This window comes from Psammomys obesus, unplaced genomic scaffold (assembly GCF_907164565.1).
Source record: "Psammomys obesus unplaced genomic scaffold, mPsaObe1.curated_primary_1811, whole genome shotgun sequence".
Taxonomy (NCBI): Eukaryota; Metazoa; Chordata; class Mammalia; order Rodentia; family Muridae; genus Psammomys; species Psammomys obesus.
Genome location: NW_026590062.1, coordinates 30261846 through 30281376, shown reverse-complemented (window position 1 = coordinate 30281376; position 19531 = coordinate 30261846). Strand labels below are relative to the sequence as shown.

Sequence of the window (19531 nt, the reverse complement as noted above, 5' to 3'; positions counted from 1 at the left end):
GGGTGCTGTGTCCTGGTCCTGCCCTCTACATTCAGGTGACTTGGCATAAGATAAGGTGACTCATCAGGCCACCTCAGTCTGCCACAAGGTCTCTTAAGTTCATCCACCTGGCTTTGTTGGGACTTGCTCTCACGGAAAAAGCTTTGCCCCTGGTTTGGCCTCTGCCCTGGGAACAGAGGGACAGAATTGCCAGTGAGAAGGGTGGGAGTTTGGGGCCATTTAGCCTGCATTTTTCAGATATCAGAAAGCAGGGCCCATCTTTATGTAGCCAGCCCCTGGTGGGAATGGGCACATGAGCAATCCAATCCTTGCTACCACCAATGGGCGGTTCTCTGCCAGGGGAGAAGGTACAGGAGAAGGAGAGAGGGAACTTGAACAGCTCACAGCAGTTTGAACAGAGGTGGTTTCCTGAGTGGACATTGCCACGTACGGAAAGGCACCTAGCCCAGACTTGGGGAGGGTTGACTGGTGGCTAGGGAAAGTTTACAGGAAAGTAAAGGCAGGCGAAGAAGTGGATCATGAGAACTTGAACACTGGAGATTCATAGACTAGCACCTGTGTCCCAGGCCAGTTGTACATGGGTTTCAAAATTGGAAATCTGGAAAAAGCGGACAGATTTGGGCTGCCTGATGTGGGTTCTGGAACTAAACTGACTCTTTCACGAGCAGTAAATGCCCTTAGCCACCCAGCCTTCTCTTTAGCTCCTAGAACTTAAAACAAAACAAAAACAGTATTTTATTAATTCTTTGAGAGTCCCATGCATACCCTTAACATATTTTGATGTTTACCCTCTATTCATCCCCCTAACTCTTCCAAGGTCTATTCCACACTCCCCACCTCGTCTCACAATTTCACATCCTCATTTTTTAAAATAACACATTGAGTCCAATTAGCGCACATGGGAGGGAGGCCACCCTTTGGCACACAGTGGACCTACCAGGGGCCACACCCTTAAAGAAAACTGACTCTGCTTCCCCTTGTAGTCATCACTTGTCAACAGCTCCTCAGTTAGGGATGGGGGGAGGGTGTTGGTGAGCCCATTGCAGGCAACCATAGCTGTTGTTGAGTGTAGTGATCCTGTCATGTCCAAACGACACTACCTGCCCAGCTCTCCTGACCTCTGGCTCTTAAAATCTTTCTGCTCCCTTTTCTGTGATGGTCCTTGGGTCTTGGGGGAGGGGTTATGCTTTAGATGCCTCATTTGTGTCCAAGCACTCCACACAAGGGTCCAAGACACTTGTTATCTGCTCTTTGAATGGTTGTGAGTTTTTGCATTAACCAGCATTCACTGCCTTAAAAAGCTTTAGGATCTTTTATCTGTGCCTTTTAATCCTAGCATATTATTAACTTCATTTTACAAATGAAGAAGCTGAAGAAGTAATTTTCCCAGAGTTCAAACAACTATGAGGTGGCAGAAATCACCTGCCCAGACTTGCATTCCAGTCCCTCACACCACCCTCTGGCAGCTTTTAATCTGATAAGGAAGACACCCTCAAAGTCTGTTGGAGGTGACTGAGCCTCTGACCTTCAAGGAGTTGGCAATCTGAGCGGGAGGTGCAGGCCAGCAGTGGAGAAACCAACACACTTTCTGTCCCAGCTGCCCCTCTGCCTTGCTGTGAGACCCCAGAAGAGACACCTTGCCAGGGTGCAGGATAAAACCTGCTTGGGTGTCACCGCATCAGGAAAGGGCCTGCAGCATTCCCTTTCTCCATACATGACCTCACAGGAAGTTGGTGAGCCTGGCCAGGGCTCTGCTGTAGCTGCTGTCTAGCCTCTCCTACTTGTTCAGAAAGTTCCTGATTAAGCATGGCCATAGGAAGACCCAGCCTTCTTCAGAGTGTGGTGGTGATCTGCCATGTGCCCAAACGGCTATGTCCCTGAAAACCACTCCCCAAGTCCCATCTAGCTCCAGTGCACAGTACCCAGTGCTGCTGTTGGGGCAGGAGGGCTATGCTATGTTTTTTTGTTTGTTTGTTTGTTTTAAGACTTTATTTATTGTGTATAGTGTTTGTCTGCATGTAAGCCTGCCAGAAGAGGGCACTAGATCTCATTATAGATGGTTACGAGTCACTATGTGGTTGCTGGGAATTGAATTCACAACCTTTGGAAGAATCTCTGAGCTAGCTCTCCAGCCCTGTGCTATTTTAAACAGTTGCTATGGCAACTGTCAGAGGAATTTGTGAGGCAGCCTGGTGCTAAATAAAGGATTTTGGTGTTATGATGCTGTCCGTTTTTGTTTTTTCTCCTGATGTCTTGATTTTTTGAGTCATGGTTTCTCTGTGTAGCCTTGGCTATCCTAGACTCACTTTATAGACCAGGCTGGCCTTGAACTCACAGATATCTGCCTGTCTCTGTCTCCCTGAATGCTGGGATTACAGGTGTGTGCCACTGCACACAGCTGATGCTGTTAAAGTCAAGATCAAACCAGAAATCCTTGGACCTACACATCTGAGTGCATGTGTGCGGGTGGGAGAAGGGCGGGCGGAGAAGAAAGGGATAGGCAGACAGGAAAATTTTCTACTCAACTGTACAGTATTTGTTTGCAAGACTACTCTAGACATCAACATTGAGGGTTCCTTCTAGAAATAGCAGTGTCTGGGAAGGAAGATGGCTCAGTGGGTTAAAGTGCTGTAGTTGGCTGCCTCTGTCTTTGGACCATGCCCTCATGCAGTGGGGATGCTCCTGATTTGGCCTCCTGAGTGCTAGTATCATGAGTGTGAGCGACCAGGCAAATTTTTAAAAAGATGTGTGTGTATGTGGTACATTTTCTCATGAACGTTGAACACATATGTACAGGTACTTCAAGACTGTTCCAAAGTAGTTCCCTCTTTCCGCCCTTATTTTTGAGCCAGGGTCTTGATTTCTGCCATTGTGCTATGCATAAAGCTTCCATCTGATTCTCCAACTCACATCTCACTGTAGGAATGTTGGGACTCTAGACACCATGTAGCATTTTAAGTGTGCTCTGGTGGGGGAGAGCTGGAGAGACGGCTCAGTGGTTAAGAGCACTGGCTGTTCTTCCAGTGGACCGGGGTTCAATTCCCAGCACCCACATGGGCATCTGTTCCTCCAGTTTCTGGAACACCCTCACATAGACACACATGCGCACAAAACACCAATGCACATTAAAAAAAAAAAAAAAGTGTGCTCTGGGGATCAAACTGCAGTCAAGGCTACTTGGCAAATGTCACTTGTGAGTCATCTCTCCAGCTCACTTAAAAAAAAAAAAAAAAAAAAAAGGTGTGTGTGGGGGGGGGCCCATGCCCTGGCTGTGTGCTTTCTGCTTCCAAACTCCTTGAGTTGGGAAAGGTCTGACTCACCCAGCTGGAGATGGAAGGCCCTTCCAGTGATGTCAGAACCAAAAGAACCCACTAGCCATCTTCTCACCCCATCACCATGGCTGCAAACAGGCCAATAACTGCTGCCTGGGTTCAAAGCCAACCTTCCTGCTTTTACTAATTTTTACACAGCTTTGTGCGTCATATACCTGTCTGCTTCTAGAACAGGACTGCTGCAGGGCAAAGGGTGTTACTTTATGCTTTCCTGGGTGAAGCTGTAGAAAGGCATCTGGAAGCTAGTGAGGAGCAGACTTGGCCACCGCCATCCTACCTCTCCTGATTAGCCTTATCTGACTGGAGAGTCTCCATTGAGATCAGATTGGCCTGTGGGCAGACCTGTGGAAGATTGTCTTGGTTATAATTCATGAAGAAGAGTTCAGTCCCCTGCGGGGAGCAGCAGCCCTAGGCAGGTGGTCCTGGGCTGTACGAAAAACACAGCTAAGCATAAGCCTGTAATGATGCATAAATCAAGCCAGCAAGTGATGCTCTGCCATGGCTCCTGCCTCCAGGTCCTTGCCCTGGCTTCTCTTGATGATGGACTACGGCTTGGAAGTATGTAAGCGAAATAACTTTTCCTCAGGTTGCTCTGGGGCAGAATATTTTATCACAGCATCAGCTAAGTCAGAAAAATATCTCCTTTGCCCTGCTCCTAGGCACTGTTGAGTTCTGTTATTCCATCTCCACTTCTGCTTTACCCCAATCCTTCTGACCTGGTGACACCAGCCCTGTCCTGAGTCTTCCTTGTCCACCTCCCTGCTCCCACCCCCCACACACGCCACAGCAAGTGGGCTTGTTCATGTCTTTTATTGTAAAAATGTGAAAATAAATTACATCTGCCTTCACCATCAGTAATGGATACAGTGTGGTTACTGTGGCCTGAGGACATTCAGCTTAGGACACCTCATAGGAGCCAGGCTGTTCCTCCCACCCTGAGGCCAGAGTGGCCTCTAAAACCGTGTGGAGAGTGGTGGAGGTATGGACACACACCTCTCATTGTCGTAATATGTAGGGGCTCTGGCCCTATATGCCCCTCGGTGGAATGTACATGGCAGGGGAAGGGGCTGAGGCAGGTTATCAGATGAATTCGGAACTCGTGTCTCCTGCCCAGCACCCAGTGGCCTGCAGTGGCATACCTCCCTAGCTCTACACGAGACCTTGTCACCACAAAAGGACAGGCTGAGTTGGGAGGATGACAGAGCGCCCAACAGACATCCAATCTACTTGTAGGGACCCTGTTCTTTACTGGCTCTGAAGCCAATGACAGATTCTGGGTATAAAAACAACAGTTCATTAGAAAATACTAATAACAAAACAACAAAAAAACCATTTAGGCCAGAGTGGGCTGGTTGGAGGTTGAGTATCAAGGACACGTACAGCAGCGAGTTCCCAGACCTCACCAGGAACATCTGGCCCAGTAAGATTCACATTTTCTTTCCTCCCCAGCCGAAATGCACACACATATGCCCACTGGCACGTGCATACACTAACACCATACAGGGGCTGGAGAGAGAAGCTCAATTCACAGTTCTATGAGCCAAGAACAATTTGGCCTTACCTCACAGCTCCACTAAGAGAAGAGTGAGGGGGAGAGAGAAGCGGTCATGGGACCCCCAGGGAATGAGATAGTGGGTTGGTTGGGAGTGTGAGTGCCCAGGCTGGGACTTGTACTTTCATCAGGCAGGAGGTGAGGGGTCTGTACCTCTATCTGAGCTCCCTGACCACGCCCATAGCAACCCAACTTTCTCCTGCACGTCCAGGGCATAGAAAACCTTGGGCCTGCCCTTGCTGTACAGAGGGAATCTGAGGCAGGCTATAGCTCTGGGACACACATATCCCCTCCCCCAAAGCCCCTGCCCTGAGGTTTGCACTAAGGGACTTGCTGGACAGTGATGAGTGGGTGGGTAGATGGATCCTGCTACAGCTGGGGTACAGAGGTACCCCAAATCCCATCATATCTGTGCCTCCCAGAATATCTGAGAACTACATGCCAACCCTGGGTCTTACAAGCTCCTCCTTCCAAATGACCAGCTCAGGGCCAGGCACAAAGGGGGTTGCCCATTAATACTGGAGCACTCAGCTGAAGGCTCCTGGCCTCAAAGAACCATGTGACAGTCAACTGAAAGATGCAGGAGAACTTAAGCAGCAGACACAGGATCTCCAGGGTGAGTGCTGTGGCCCACATGCCTCCAGTCAGCAGATACACCTGCCGGGAGGGCCCAGGACAGCAGTCTCCCTACTGGACCATAGAATGGAGGCTTGTCCTGGGTCAACACCACAACTCATGGAAGCAACCATCTGGAGAGGACAGAAAGAAGAGGCAGGTTCCTGGCTCCCCATCTCATTTCCAGGGCCCTCTCCCCGGGATCTGGCCATCACAGGACAACCCGGGTGAAGGGAAGCCACTGGAGAGCAAGTGGGGAACCAGGCCAGCCTCACGTGCCTCTGGGGCTGTCTGCTTTGTTGTACTCATTCATTAGCTGCTCATAAGGCACAGAGAGCTCTGACTCAGTGCTGGTGAAGGTGGACTCATCTGACGAAGGAAATTCGCCTGTGCTGCTCAGGGGCACCTCGGCCACTGCTCCCTGCTGGGGCTGCTCCTTTGAAGTCAGGTTGTCCTCTACAGAAGACTTGGAGGTCTCCTCATCCGAGAGGCCAGTCTCTTCATTTTCGAAGGTAATGTTGGCATTTTGGAAGATGAGAGGGTGGTAGTCCAGAGCTTCCCATGGCTCACCCTCCTCGCTAATACGGTCCAGCTGGTTAATAAACACTTCAGAGGTTGAGTAGCCATCCTTGGGGGCCTGTGGCCCAGCCTCTTCACCAAGTGGCCTTGACACATGTCCTTTGTTTCTTAGAGTCTGAGATACCTCTTCCAAGCTGGGTACTCGATTCTTGGAATAGACCACCAAAGGTGCTAGAGATGCGGGGATGGTAGGTAGTCCATTCCCTTGAGGTCCCAGCCCATGCCCAGGTCCTGGGACCCTCTCCCCACCCCCTGTGGTTTTCATTGTTTTCTTCCCAATCTGTTTGATGAGGTCATTGTAGGTCTCCTCCTTTTTGGATAGGAAGCTGAAGATGTTGATATCCTTGGAGGCTGTACTTCCAGCCATCTGCAGAGACTTCCGGGAGTGTGGGGAGCTCTCAAAGGATTCCTTCCGCCGCCGCCTCCTCTTCTTAATGGCTTTGTGTACTTCCACAAACATGCTCACTTTCCAGTTGATAAAGAGGGACAGCCAAGCCAGCCCCAGGTAGATCCAAAGCTCCACAAAGTAGCGGTACAGGGCATGGTAGTTGGCATTGGGGTTCACACCTGTAAAGACGGGAAACCCAGAGGGTCAGCATGGGCCTACCAAAAGCAATGGCCAAAGCTGCGCTGGCTGATAAAATCCCATGCATAGCAGTGTCAAAAAAGGACCTGGGAGCCAGGCGAGGTGGCACATGCCTTTTTTCCCAGCACTTGGGACGCAGAGGCAGGTGGATCTCTGCGAGTTAGAGGCCAGCCTGGTCTGTAAAGTGACCAGGACAGCCAAGGCTACACAGAGAGTTGGGGTTGGAGCGGAACCTGGGAGATGGCTCAGGAGGTAAAAGGGCTTGTAAGATAAGGACCTGAGTCCAAGCATCAAAATCCACTAAAGCCTGCAGAGATGGCTCAATAGTTAAAAGCACTGATTGTTCTCCTAGAGTGACCCAGGTTCAATTCTCAGCACCAACATGGCTACTTATAACCATCTGTAACTTTAGGGCCTCTGACACCTTCTTTTGGCCTCTGAAGATACCAGGCTCACATGAGGCCTACAGATATACATGCAGGCAAAACACCCATACACATGATTTTTTTTTTTTTTTAAAGAATCTAGATAAAAGGCCAGGTATGATGGAATGCAGTTATAATCTCAGTGCTAGGGTGTTAAAGACAGGGGGACCCTGATATTACTGGCCAATCACCTAGTCTAATAGGTGAGCTTCAGGCTAATGGGATTCGGTCTCAAAAAACCCAAGGCCGGATGGTTTCTGAGCAACACCTGGGGCTGACTCTATCCAGCTGTGCGCACATGCATGCATGCAGTTGGAAGAGGCCTAGACCGCCTTCACCTATCCTTCCTGAAGAACTATGGCTCCATGCTAGCCCATCCCTGAGCCTCAGTTTCTCCAAAGCAAAAGGTCAGAACCGAGGCTACTTAGGGAGTGAGGGGAGCAAAGGGGCTACTGTTAAACAACCAGCTTGTGCGTGTGCATCTTTCCATTCATGTCTCTGCTCCTCCCAGCTGGTGTGCATCACAGCTCAGTTAGAAGACGGAGTGGAAAGTCTACCCTGGGGATGCTGGCAGCCTCAGCACTGGGGAAGGACTAACGGATTTACTATGAATGATGCCGGTGATTGGGTCAAGATGACCCAGGAAGCACTGACCTGGCAAGAACCACTCTGAACTGTCTTTCCCCTCCTCCAAGGCAGAGTCTGCCTCCTTGTCTCTGCCCTCTTCAGAGTAGTTCTTTGATGGATTGACCTGTGTGGCTTCACCACTCTGCATACCCCTGTGACAAGCTCCAGAAAGCCTTTCCCACCTTCACCCCACAGCTCCAGAGTTTCTTCTCCCTACTAGAATGAGTTAAGATTTCTTTCATGGCCAGGTGACACAGCTCAATAGGCAGCGGCACTTGCTTCGAGGCCTGAGGACCTGGGTTTGACCCCCCCCCCCCAATCTGAGACACATGGTAGAAAAAGAAAAAACCAACTCCTGAAATTGTCTCCTAACTTCCACATGGGTTAAGCCCCCAACATACAAACAAATAAATGTAATTTTAAAAAAATACCTGACAAAACGGAGTCATATGAAAGGGGATGAGGTCCTCCACTATCAGTGGACTTGGAAAGGGGCAGGGAGGAGATAAGGGAGGGAGGGTAGGATTGGGGAGGGAATGAGGGAGCGGGATACAGCTGGGATACAGAATTAACAAAATGTAACTAATAAGAAAAATAAAATTAAAAAAAAAGAAAGTAAAAAAAACAAAACTTTGTAACTTCATATTTGCAGCCACCTTGGTCTGCATGCTGCCTTCCAAGATGGGAAGTAAGTTAAGGGAAGGGCCTGGAAGAGGCAACCTCCAGCCCTGATTAGGAGCTTCCCAGAAGCAAAAGCCCAGAGCCTCTGCCTTAGGAGGTACCCTGCTCTGAAGGCAGTCTTGCACAGGACTCCTGACCATAAGCAGAGTCTGAGAATGGCAGCAGCAACGTCACTGGTTCACACAGCTGCTTTCAGTGTGCTGTATTTCAAGTGGTGGCTGTCATTACAAACACTAAAGATGAGAGGATGGATGTGGTGTCTAGATGGAGCTCCAAAGTATGGTTGAAGGTACATACCCCTGGGCTTCCTAATACCACAGGCTTTCCCCCTCAGCAGGCTCTGGGCCCCTGAGACTAAACAATGATAGGGTTGTGCCTCTAAATTTATGTCCAGACAGCAGGCAGGCCCCAGGAAGCTGGGGTCAGGAGTGTTCACTGAAGCAAGCATCCTGTTCCCTCCACCCACTCAGCTGCCCCCTCACAGCATTCCACACAAAAAGGGGCAGAGGCATGACCGCCACCTGCCCTCTGGGCAAAGCAGCTGGTGGAGTGACCTCTGGGAGCAGAGGTGGAGGTCAACAGGGAGGGTACAGGCTGACACTGGTTCAAAAGGGTTAAGAAGATTAGGAACCAGGAGGCTAAGCAGGCCACAGGCACCAGGCTCTGAGCATGGGTGGCTGGGACAGGCTCAGGCCTTCATACAAAGGACAAAGAACCTCTTCATTGCCAAGAGAGATTAAGCAGAGGAGGAGGAGAAGGAGAAAAAGGAGGAGGAGGAGGAGGAGGAGGAAGAGAAAGAGGAGGAGAGCATGACTGAGAGGGGAGGGTAGTAGGGGAGAAGGCCTTCTTTGTCTGGTAGCCACCCTGGCTCAGAGAGAGAGAAAGAGAGTGCATGTTTGTATGTGTCGTGGGTTTGGATCTCTCCCTCTGAAAAAAGGCTCAAACCCTGAAGGTAGGAGGGTGAATCCAAGTGAGTTTGGGGAGTGGAGGAGGAGCAAGAGAGAGATAAAAGACTAACAGCTAAGAGAAGAGAGGTCACCCATCAGGTACCAAACAAGAGCCTGTCTTCAGACTGAAACAAGATGGTGGCGTGACAGAGGTCAGGGGAAAAAGACAGGGACTCACCGGCTACAAAGTCCCCAAAGCCAATGGTGGTGATGGTGATGAAGGAATAGTAGAGGCCCTCGATGTAGTTCCATTCTTCTGTCACCATGAACACAAAGGGTGGGATCACCAGGTGGACCAGCACGCCCCACACGATGAAGATGGCCGTGCATGTAATCTGAGCCTTCCGCTGGCAGGGTTGATGGGAAAGCAAGTCAGCTGTGGGAAGGGACTCCAGGATCCCAGCAGGGACACAGAGCCCAGGGTGCTCCAGGGAATCTGGCAGGATAGGCATAATCTGTCCCAACACCTCCCCCTCCCTTGTCACGGTGCCTCCTACCCCTTAGTTCTGTACCTAGGGTTAAGGACATACCAGGCTTACTCCTCTCCTGGTAAGAAACTGGCCCAGCCTCTTGGCACGTCCCCCAAAGAACTTGCCCAAGGCACTGATCCATGTCAGGCACAGCGGCACCCCGAACAGACCATAGAAGACACAGAAGAGGCGCCCAGCTGGGGTCTTGGGAGCCACGTTGCCATAACCTGAGGGAGGATAGGGTGAGGCCAGAGACACGTCACAGCAAAGATTATGGAACCACCACCTCCAACACCACACACACACACATACACACACACACACCAGCTTGAGAGGAACGTGATATTTAAGATAAACTGGTCCCATTCTAGTAACATCAATATAAGAGCAATATTTCCCTTGATCATGCTCTGACCCTGGTCATTTAACAGTAGGGGCTTTGTCCCCTCCATCATATTGGAAGTTCCTTGTGGGCAAAGACTAGGCCCACCATCGTTAGGTACTCCACTGGTTCATTTGGAACTGCTATGCAAATGAGAACAGGAGTCCCCTCCCTCCTGAGTAGATACCCAAAAGCAGCATTTAGGACAGACTCCAAAGATAGCTACTTCGAATCCCTCTGCCCTTATGCAAATACCCATGTTAAGGTGTAGTCTATGAATCTGAGTATCAGTGGCTTGGCTGGGTGAGGCTGGGTGAGGAGGCCCACTCCTGCTCCCTGCCTTCACACACTGAATTGCTCACTTCGGAGACTCTCCCTTCTTAGAGCTCAGCTGCAGAGGCTCACAGAGGTCCTGTGTGTTCAGCCAACAGTCAGCACCAAGAGTCAAGCAGTAGGTGGGAGAAGCCAGCCTGGACTCTAGGCCAGTGGCCACTATTTGATTACCATATCCTGGAGAGCCCACACAAGAACTATTAGCTGAACCTAGCCAAGCCCAAAGGTGGAAGACAGTAACTGCTTTCAGCTCCGTAGCCATAGAATAGTGGGGCTTTGTGCATTATGCAGGTCTAGCTAACCTGCACGGCTCTGGCCATCGGGCCATGCCAATGTTACTCCTGGAAGAGTCCAGGTGGAACTCAGAACCTTGGAATCTATGGAAAGGCTGGGTGGGCACGGTAGCCTGCCCATCATCCCATCATCATGGAATCCCTGGAACAAACTGACCAGCTAAGTGAATTTTTGGTTTAGCTAGATAAAGACCACACCTCAATATATAAGGTGAAGAACAATCAATGAAGACACCTGATGTTAACCTTGAACCTTCACATACAAGCATCCACACACCCATCACATGAATGGTCACGAAAATGCAAACACACACTCATATGCATTCACACCACAGAGAAATAATAAAGACACAGAGTCCTGCTGGTGGGGTGATGGCACATGCCTTTAATCCCAGCACATGAGAGGCCAAGGCAGGTGGATCTCTGTGAGTTCGAGGCCAGCCTGGTCTGCAGAGCAAGACAGCCAGGGCTTCACAAAGAAACCCTGTCTCTCATACTCCAACCAAGTACCATGCATGAAGATAACCTAGAACCCCTGCACAGATGTAGCCCATGGCAGTTCAGTGTCCAAGTGGGTTCCTTGTAATGGGAAGAGGGACTGTCTCTGACATGAACTGATTGGCCTGCTCTTTGATCACCTCCCCCTGAGGGGGGAGTAGCTTTACCAGGCCACAGAAGATGACAATGCAGCCACTCCTGATGAGATCTGATAGACTAAGATCAGAAGGAAGGAGAGGGGGACCTCCCCTATCAGTGGACTTGGGGAGGGGCATTCGTGAAGAAGGGGGAGGAAAGGTGGGATTAGGAGCAGAGGACTGAGGGGTTTATGGGGGGATACAGAGTAAATAAAATGTAATTAATAAAAGTTTAAAAAAAAAAAGAAACCCTGTCTCAAAACAAAACAAACAAACAAAACCAAGAAAAACAAACACACACACACACACACACACACACACACACACACACACACACACAGTCCAAATCGGAACCTATGGACATAGTTGCATAGTTATGGTTAATCACACAGAGCTTAGTAAGTTGTTTCTAATTAAAAGGCCAGGGTAAAACTGTGTGTATGACTTGGTGGCTCACATGGCTTAGTCACCACAGCTGGATTCCTGTAAGGTTCTGAGGAGTGAGAATGTGGATGGGTATACTGAAGGTCTGAGGGGACTTACCGATAGTGGTGATAACTGTGGCTGCAAAAATCATTGCATTAGGCCAGTTCCAGTTGTTGAAAGTCTGGTTCCCTGTGATGGCCACACCCTGATCTGCAGCATCAGACACCACCTAAAAGGAGAACCACAGATAATTTCTGGGTGGCAAGAGATGTAGCCCAGTGGTCGAGTCCTCCTCGCCTAGTAAGCATATATACTCTAAGCTCCATTTCCAGCCTGGTATAAACCTGGCATAGTGGCACACACTTGTAATGCCAACACTCAAGAGGGGACAGAGGAGCTGGCCAGGGGTGGTATAAGCCTTTAATCACAGCACTCAGGAGGCAGAGGCAGGAAAATCTCTGAGCTCCAGGCCAGACTGGTCTACAGCACAAGTTCCAGGCCAGGACAGCCAGAGCTACACAGAGAAACCCTGTTTCAAAGAAACAAAATACAAAAACAACAACAAAACAATAAAATGAGGGGCAGGAGGATCAAAATCAAGGTCATGCTTGGAGGTCAGCACGGGCTCCCTGAAACCCTATCCTAACCAACACTGCCAGCTACAGCACATCTGAAGCGCCTTCATTTGGGCACCACAGTGACAAGGTGGCTAGCAGTGTCCTTCTTACATAGCTGCAACATTTTATACAGAGGACAAGGGAAGCTGAATGATCTACCCAGGTCCACACAGCTGTAGAGAGGTATGAACCAGGCACCCGGTTTGAAAATTTGACAGAAACATGTTCCCAAATCACCCACGGTGCTGAGAAAGCTTGTACCACAGGCTGCTGGGACAGGAACTTTTGCAAAGAATTTCCAGGTGGTGCTGGTCCAGGGACTAAACTCCAAGAGACTACTCCACTTCTCTAAGAGAGCAGACGTAATGCAGATACCTCGGAAGTCCTATACCTTAGCCCTCCATGGCCTGGGAAAGAACCTCCAAACATTTTCACTGTGTGATGGCCACTGAGGTCAGCTCAGTATCCTCTTGAAGCCAAGGATAAGCATCAGGATACATAAACCAGCTAACCATCCTTTCCTGATGCTGAGGATGCTCAAGTGCCCGCATCTTGACCAGCACCCCCTTCCCTGGATCCCTTCTCTCTACCCTGGCTGAGCAACCGTCAGGGAAGGAACATATCAACAGGTGTTGAGTACACTTCAAGGTAATCAAAATCATGTTATCAGTTCCCACACCAGGGCGCACTAACTACTGCAGGAATTCCCAAGAAGTACCAAACTACATGCCGGTAGCTGTCTCACTCCAAACCTCAGCTCTGCCCACCACTCATCCTACCGATGGAGCTGTATATGCTGCCAGAGCCTGTATCCAAGAGCCCCAGAAGGGGCTCTAAATCTGGTGTTCAAATTCTGCCATTCAAGGTCAGCCCTAGGGTGACCCATCAGACTAGAGACGAGAAACCCAGCCAAATTTCCTATAAAATCCAAGCCAAGGACAGCAGGGAACAGAAAGAGAGAAATGGAAACAAAGGCGAGGTGGGGAAGCCATCATTTCTAAGCCACCCAAAGCATGACTGAGGTTTGGAGGGAAGGAGGGAACGCATGGATGGTTCCAAAGGAATGCACAGTTTGCAGAAGCAGCAGAGGCTGTGTAAATGGATCTGTGTACTCGGTGAAGAATTTTCCATGATGACATGCCTGCCTGACACCCTGTCAGAGCACAGGCCACTTGCTGCCTTACCTCTCACTGCCATTCCCAAGCTTAGGAGACATGGGAAGCAGGGTATCTCACACTGATATTACCCAGGGCGCTCAGGTCTATTCAACCTATGCATAAGGGCATCTTAGATGCTACAGACTGGTAGGACCATCCAATAGGTTCTTTCTTCAACTTTGGGAGATTGAACCCAGGGCCTCACAGCTGCTAGCAAATGGCTCTGGTACTGAGGGACACTCAGCCGCCTATTTAGCCTTTAAAAACCTCTGTCTGGAGCAGGAGAATGAGGAAAGTCTAGAGCCCCGAGTGTTGACATTAAACAGATGGGAGAAAAGGCAGAGCCATTTCAATCTCAACCTGTTATCAGCTAGCAACCAGACAGCCTGAAATGAAGCAGCTAGAAGAGAGAGGATGCTCTGAGATGGAGTGTGGCCTGGCTGTGGAGCGCACACCTGACACGCGGGAGGCCCAGTGTGGCACACTTGCACCCAGCACCTGCAAGGTGGAAGCAGCGGGACTGGGAGCTTAAGGCCAGCCTATGGTAGAGACTCTGTCTCAAAAATCAGTAATTTGGGACCTGGAGAGATGGCTCAGAGGTTAACAGCATGCTGTTACTCTTTGAGAATCCAAGCTTGGTTCCCGGGCCATAACAGCAGGCTGCTCAGAACTACCTGTAATACCAGCTCCAGGGAGATCCAGTGCTTCTGGCCTCCAGGGGCACCTTCATGCATGTACACACACTCAAATACAGAGAGACACACATATATACATATAATTCAAACTTATAAAAATTAATTAAGACATACAAATAGCTGGGTATGGTGGGCCATCGCTTTAATCCCAGGACTCAGGAGATAGAGTGAGGCACATCTCTGAGCTTGAGGCCAGCCTGGTCTACATGGCAAGTTCTCAGCCAGCTACAGCTAGACAATGAGGCCCTGTCTCAAACAAACAGAAAACCAAAACAAACAAATAAATAAGTAGAATGCCTTTAATTTGGATCTAAAGTAACACTGCGAACCACCAGCTATCATTCCTTTTGAAATCCTGGAGAACAAGAAAGATGTCAGAGAAGCTGCCTGTGTGTTTACAAAAAGAAGAAATGATAAACTCTAGATATGTTATTTTGAAAGTCTGAGAAACCAGGCTGGTCTCAAACTCCTGCTTCAACCTCCTGAGCTGTTGGTCTTCAAGTGTGCACCACCAAGCCTGACTCTTGAAACCTTCCAAATGGTGAGACCTGAACATTTAGAGTGAGTCGAGTACATTTCCTTCATTGAAGGACTGCAGAGTCGACGTCATGTAGAAGGCACTCAACCCGAGTCAGCAAGGCAGCCGCAGGGAGCCTTCAACACACACTCATGGATACCACGGAAATGAACACTGGAGACATGGGTCCATTCAAAGGCAACTAAACATCCCTAAATAGTACTATCGTTATTAATCCAGACAGAGGTCTCCACGGTTGTGGCCAAGGCTTCTTTCACTTACTCATTGGTACAGTCAGGTCAGCAAGAGCTTACCACTCCCATGGGCAGAAGATGAAAAATTACAAGCCAGTGCAGAGAGGATGATTACAAAACCACAACAGGGAAACATGGTGAGAAGTAATACAAAACGAGTGTCTTTTCAATTTTCAAGCCTTCACATTTTGAATCAGAAAAGGCCAGTGGAGGGGGCTGGAGAGAGAGAAAGATGGTTCCGTGAGTACAACGCTTGCTGGGACCTGGGTTCAGATTTCTCGAATAAAAGCCGGGTGGGGCAGTGTGCATCTATCACCTGAGCTGGAAGCAGAGCAAGAAGACAGGTGGGCCCATGGGGACTTGTTCCAATCTAGCTGAAACAACAAGTCAGTATAGGGCAAAGGGGAGAGTTCTTGATCGAAGCTGAACACAGATGAACAAACACAAGGTAAAAAGTAAACCTCAGGGTGTGTTATCTGTCCAGAGTTGGAGACACCAAGTCCATTGTGCTTCAAGGTCAGGCCACACGTCACATACAGCTCCACTCTGTGTTAGACTATACGTCATGTTATCCAATGAGATGAAGGCCAAGAAGAGCCATCGGGGAAGTGCTTTCAGATAAGGATCTACCTCTGCAGTCATCAGACTCCTACTGATAAGCAGCTAGGTCAGGGGTGACCAGTGTCCATCAGGAGACCGTATGGTGCACACAGAACAGGAGACATTAAGTAGGACCAGTTGTAGTTTCTGGAAAGTTGGGAGACAACGTCCCTAGGGAGCACTGTGTGCCGGACAGACGGACGGGAGATACAGTTGTAAAATAAACAGGGTCTGTCTCCTCACAGGTTTGCTCTCATGGTTGATAAGGAGATGATGCTGGCATGAGGTCAATAGTGAGGCCAAAGCCCTTAAATGCCATAGCATTCACAGGGTAGGACAGCCTTACCCATGATGCCACACTATTCCCCTGGAGATACACTGGCTCAACAAAAGCCACCCTTGATTTGAAAATGAGTGAGAAAGGACCAAAAAGCCACCTAACACAAGAGCTGAAAAATACAGGGCAGCACGGAGAATGGCCACACCGAGCTTCCTGCCCTTACCCCAGTGGAGGTGTGTCCTCAGAGGCTTGCAGGCTCAGCCTCTCCCTCGATTATCAGGGGCCACCGCTCACCTGCTTTTCCCATGACTTGCATGAGTCCTCCTGAGTCACCACCCATCAAGGACAGATATTAGGAAAGGCATTCACTCCTAAGAGCCCTAACCCCATTAAAACCATGAAGCCCTGCAATGGTGGGAAGGCACAGTATTCTAAAAGCAGGAATGGCAGAGGTGGCAGAAGGACATTCATGCTTGGAGTCTGTGACAACTCAAAGCTTACCTCTCCACTGCTTTAACAGCCCTGGAGCTCCCCAGTGCCCCTCACCGTTTCCTGCCCTGCCTACCATTCCCAAATATGGCTAGTTTTGGAATCTGCACGGATCCCGACGAAGCTGGAACAAGGATTGGGGTGGGGAGGGGATGACCACAGGATGGGACACAAGAGTGGTGCTGTGGCCAGACATCCCCTTGCTTGGACTTTGACACACCCAGCGCCGACCCGGCCCTTCCTGATTCTGCCAGCTATCACTTGGCACAGAGCTAAGGCCTGAACGTGACCAGTCACTCGTTTTCCCACTGTGTGGAGCCATCTTCTGGTGGACATGCATGGCTGGTCATGGTTGGGATCCCACAGGGTGAGGCGGAAGCCTGAACCAGTCTCCCAGAACAGAAGAGTTGACCCAGGATGGAGCCATCCTGGGTCAGGGGAGGGCCGTGGAGGAGTCAGGCAAACCCTGTTAGACAAGGCGTCCTGTTCTCGGGGTTAGGGAAACAGCTTTCACGGGAGGAGGTGGCCCCTGTTCATTTGCAGTATTCTTTAACTTGGCTCCTAAATTCACAAGAGACAATATTTTCATTTTCCTCCTAAGCCTGAAGGTCAACGGAGAGAGGGAGCCAAGGCTGCACAATTCAGGCCAGGCTCCTATTTGGGGACAGAATCGAGTTCCCTGCTTGTCACCTTCATCATAAAGCCAGTGTGATTTATTGAGGTCTTAACTACGTGCCAAGGGTTGTGCTCAGCATTTTACGTGCCTTTTAGCTCATTTAATGAGGACAGAATTCTGCTGGAAGACACTATCATTTTTTCCATGTTGCAAATGAGAATCTGAGGCTGAGACAGCAAGGAAGTAACCAGAGGTCGAAGTACTAAAAGCTACAAGGCTGGGACTAGAACCCAGGGCCACCTGGGTCCTAACTATGGTGATCCTGTACCCTTCCCCAACAAAGGCCACAGGAAAGAGGCCTATGCACACTTCCACCTTTTCCCACCAGCTGAAAAAACAGTGCCTTGAAACCAGCACAGCCATTCCCAGCCCTCCAGTGAGACAACATTCATGGCCCGCCCTAAACCATCCACACCGTCACACACAGTCAGGTAGGACTCTTCTTTGCACGGGGCAGGGAAAACTGCGGCCAAGGCATGAGTCTAACTGGGGATCCCAGCTAACGAGTATGCATTCAGGTACCTGGCCTTGCCCACAACTCCTGTGGCCACTGTGGCTTCCCTCTTCTACAGGCTCCTCTTCTACTGAGTAAAATACAACACTGCCGCAGCAGAACTGCAGGCCTATGGTACTCTAAGAACCAGAATCCTCGTACTCTCACTGGCGGCCTCTGGAGCCCTCCCTCAATCCTTTGTGCTGATATAGTCCCTCTGGTCTGGAAAGCCTCCGCACCTGCCCACACTGCTTGAGATGGCAGATATTGGAACCACTATCAGTCTCCTCTTGGCTCTTCTAGATTCCAACTCCTAATTGTGAGTTGCTAAGCTAATATTTGGGCACATATGGGGTCAGGTGCTGATCAAAGTACTTAAAATGCTTCCCTCACTGAATGGCTAGGCCCTGCAAAGCAGGTACCATTCATTAGCCTGTCTTAAAGATGGGAAAGCAGGCTCAGGTCTAAGAGCTAGGATGCGAACCTGCGCAGCACCACTCTAGGACAGAGGGAGAGAAGGTAGAACACAGGTTAGACTGTTCAGTATAGTGAAGCCAGGTTTATAACACACTGCTCCAGGCAACTACAAAGGAAATGTTAACTGTCACCAGGAAAGTTGAGTACCCTAGAGTATAAACTCCAAGCAAAAAGAGACTGTGTTCTTGGAGCTTAGACATCGGCCTACCAGAAAGTAGCTGCACAATTAAGTATCTGTAAAGTGAATTTAAATGAAGAATGGAGTATTCTGACCTCAGATATCTTTTGATGCCTACACACCCCAACATCTTTGGGCATTATTCTAAAGTTGTTTGTTTTGTTTTTAAGATAGGGACTCACTGTGTGGCCCTGGCTGGCCTGGAACTTGTGATATAAACCAGGCTAACTTCAAACTTATACAAAGATCCACCTGCCCCTGCATCTCAGTGCTGGGATTAAAGGCTTGCACCATCATGCCTGGCTATAGTTGGGTTTTAAACAATTTTATCTGCAACAAAGTAGAGGCTTTTGTCCAGCAGAAAAGGGAAGGGAGGAGGTGTAGACCCTAGAAATGGTGGATGCCCAGAATAAGGTCGGGGAAGACTAATGATCTTCAGCCAAGGGACAGTGCAGCATCTAGCCTAAGGGAAGCCAGGCTAGAGAGGGGATGAGGTTGGGAAAGCGGGGGAAGGGATGGGGATTGGACAGAAAGAGCCAAGAAAAAGGCCACAAGACAGCCGAGCAAGCAGTGGCTACACTAGGGGAATACCCATGGGGTGACCTGACTGTCCTTCCTGCAGGAAGGATACCTGTCACCTCCGGAAACCCTCACAAAGGCAGTGGATATGGTGAGAACAGGAAAAGGAATATAGAAGTCGATGAGGACTGATGTATTTACTACCAGCTGGGCATTTCACTGACTCTTTGCCAACCCCTCTCCAAATACACTTAACACCAGTCACCGACAGTCCACTGCAGCAATGACAGACTTGTGTCATCTCAGGTACAGGCTGTCCTCATGGAATCAGATGGACCTACCCAGGCTTGAGCTTGGACAGGGTCTCCCAAAGGCTAGCAACAAGACTTGAGTGAAGTACTCCTGGCCTGTATCTTCTCAACACACAAGGAGCTTCCACGACCCACTAGGTGCTGGCCAAGTTGCTTGCTATCGGTGCAATAGCTACCTGTGTCTAAACTGGGAGCACAGACACTGTAGACATGTGCGACCCAACCAAAGGCCACTTGCCCACCAGGATAAGAGGGAGTGGCAAATCCTGGACAGGGCTAGAAATTCACAGCCCGTGCCCAGGAGGCACGGCCAGTAAGAAGGGGTGACAACTCTCTGTCTCTTCCTCTATCATCTCCTCACTTGGCTTCCTCAGGCCACATGGAG

At 49.7% G+C, this 19531-nt stretch overlaps 1 protein-coding gene across 1 annotated transcript in view; it reads right to left on the bottom strand.

The window, feature by feature from the left end:
- Window positions 1-4123: 4123 nt before the first annotated feature.
- Window positions 4124-19531, bottom strand: part of Kcnk5 (potassium two pore domain channel subfamily K member 5) — a 45255-nt gene continuing 29847 nt past the window's right edge. Inside the window, exons 2-5 of the mRNA XM_055606232.1 lie at window positions 12001-12112; window positions 9875-10041; window positions 9523-9691; window positions 4124-6645 (exon numbers count right to left, since the gene is read on the bottom strand). Of these exons, the coding sequence (XP_055462207.1) occupies window positions 5771-6645; window positions 9523-9691; window positions 9875-10041; window positions 12001-12112 (1323 nt within the window). The 3' untranslated portion in view covers window positions 4124-5770. The remainder of the gene's footprint in view (window positions 6646-9522; window positions 9692-9874; window positions 10042-12000; window positions 12113-19531) is intronic.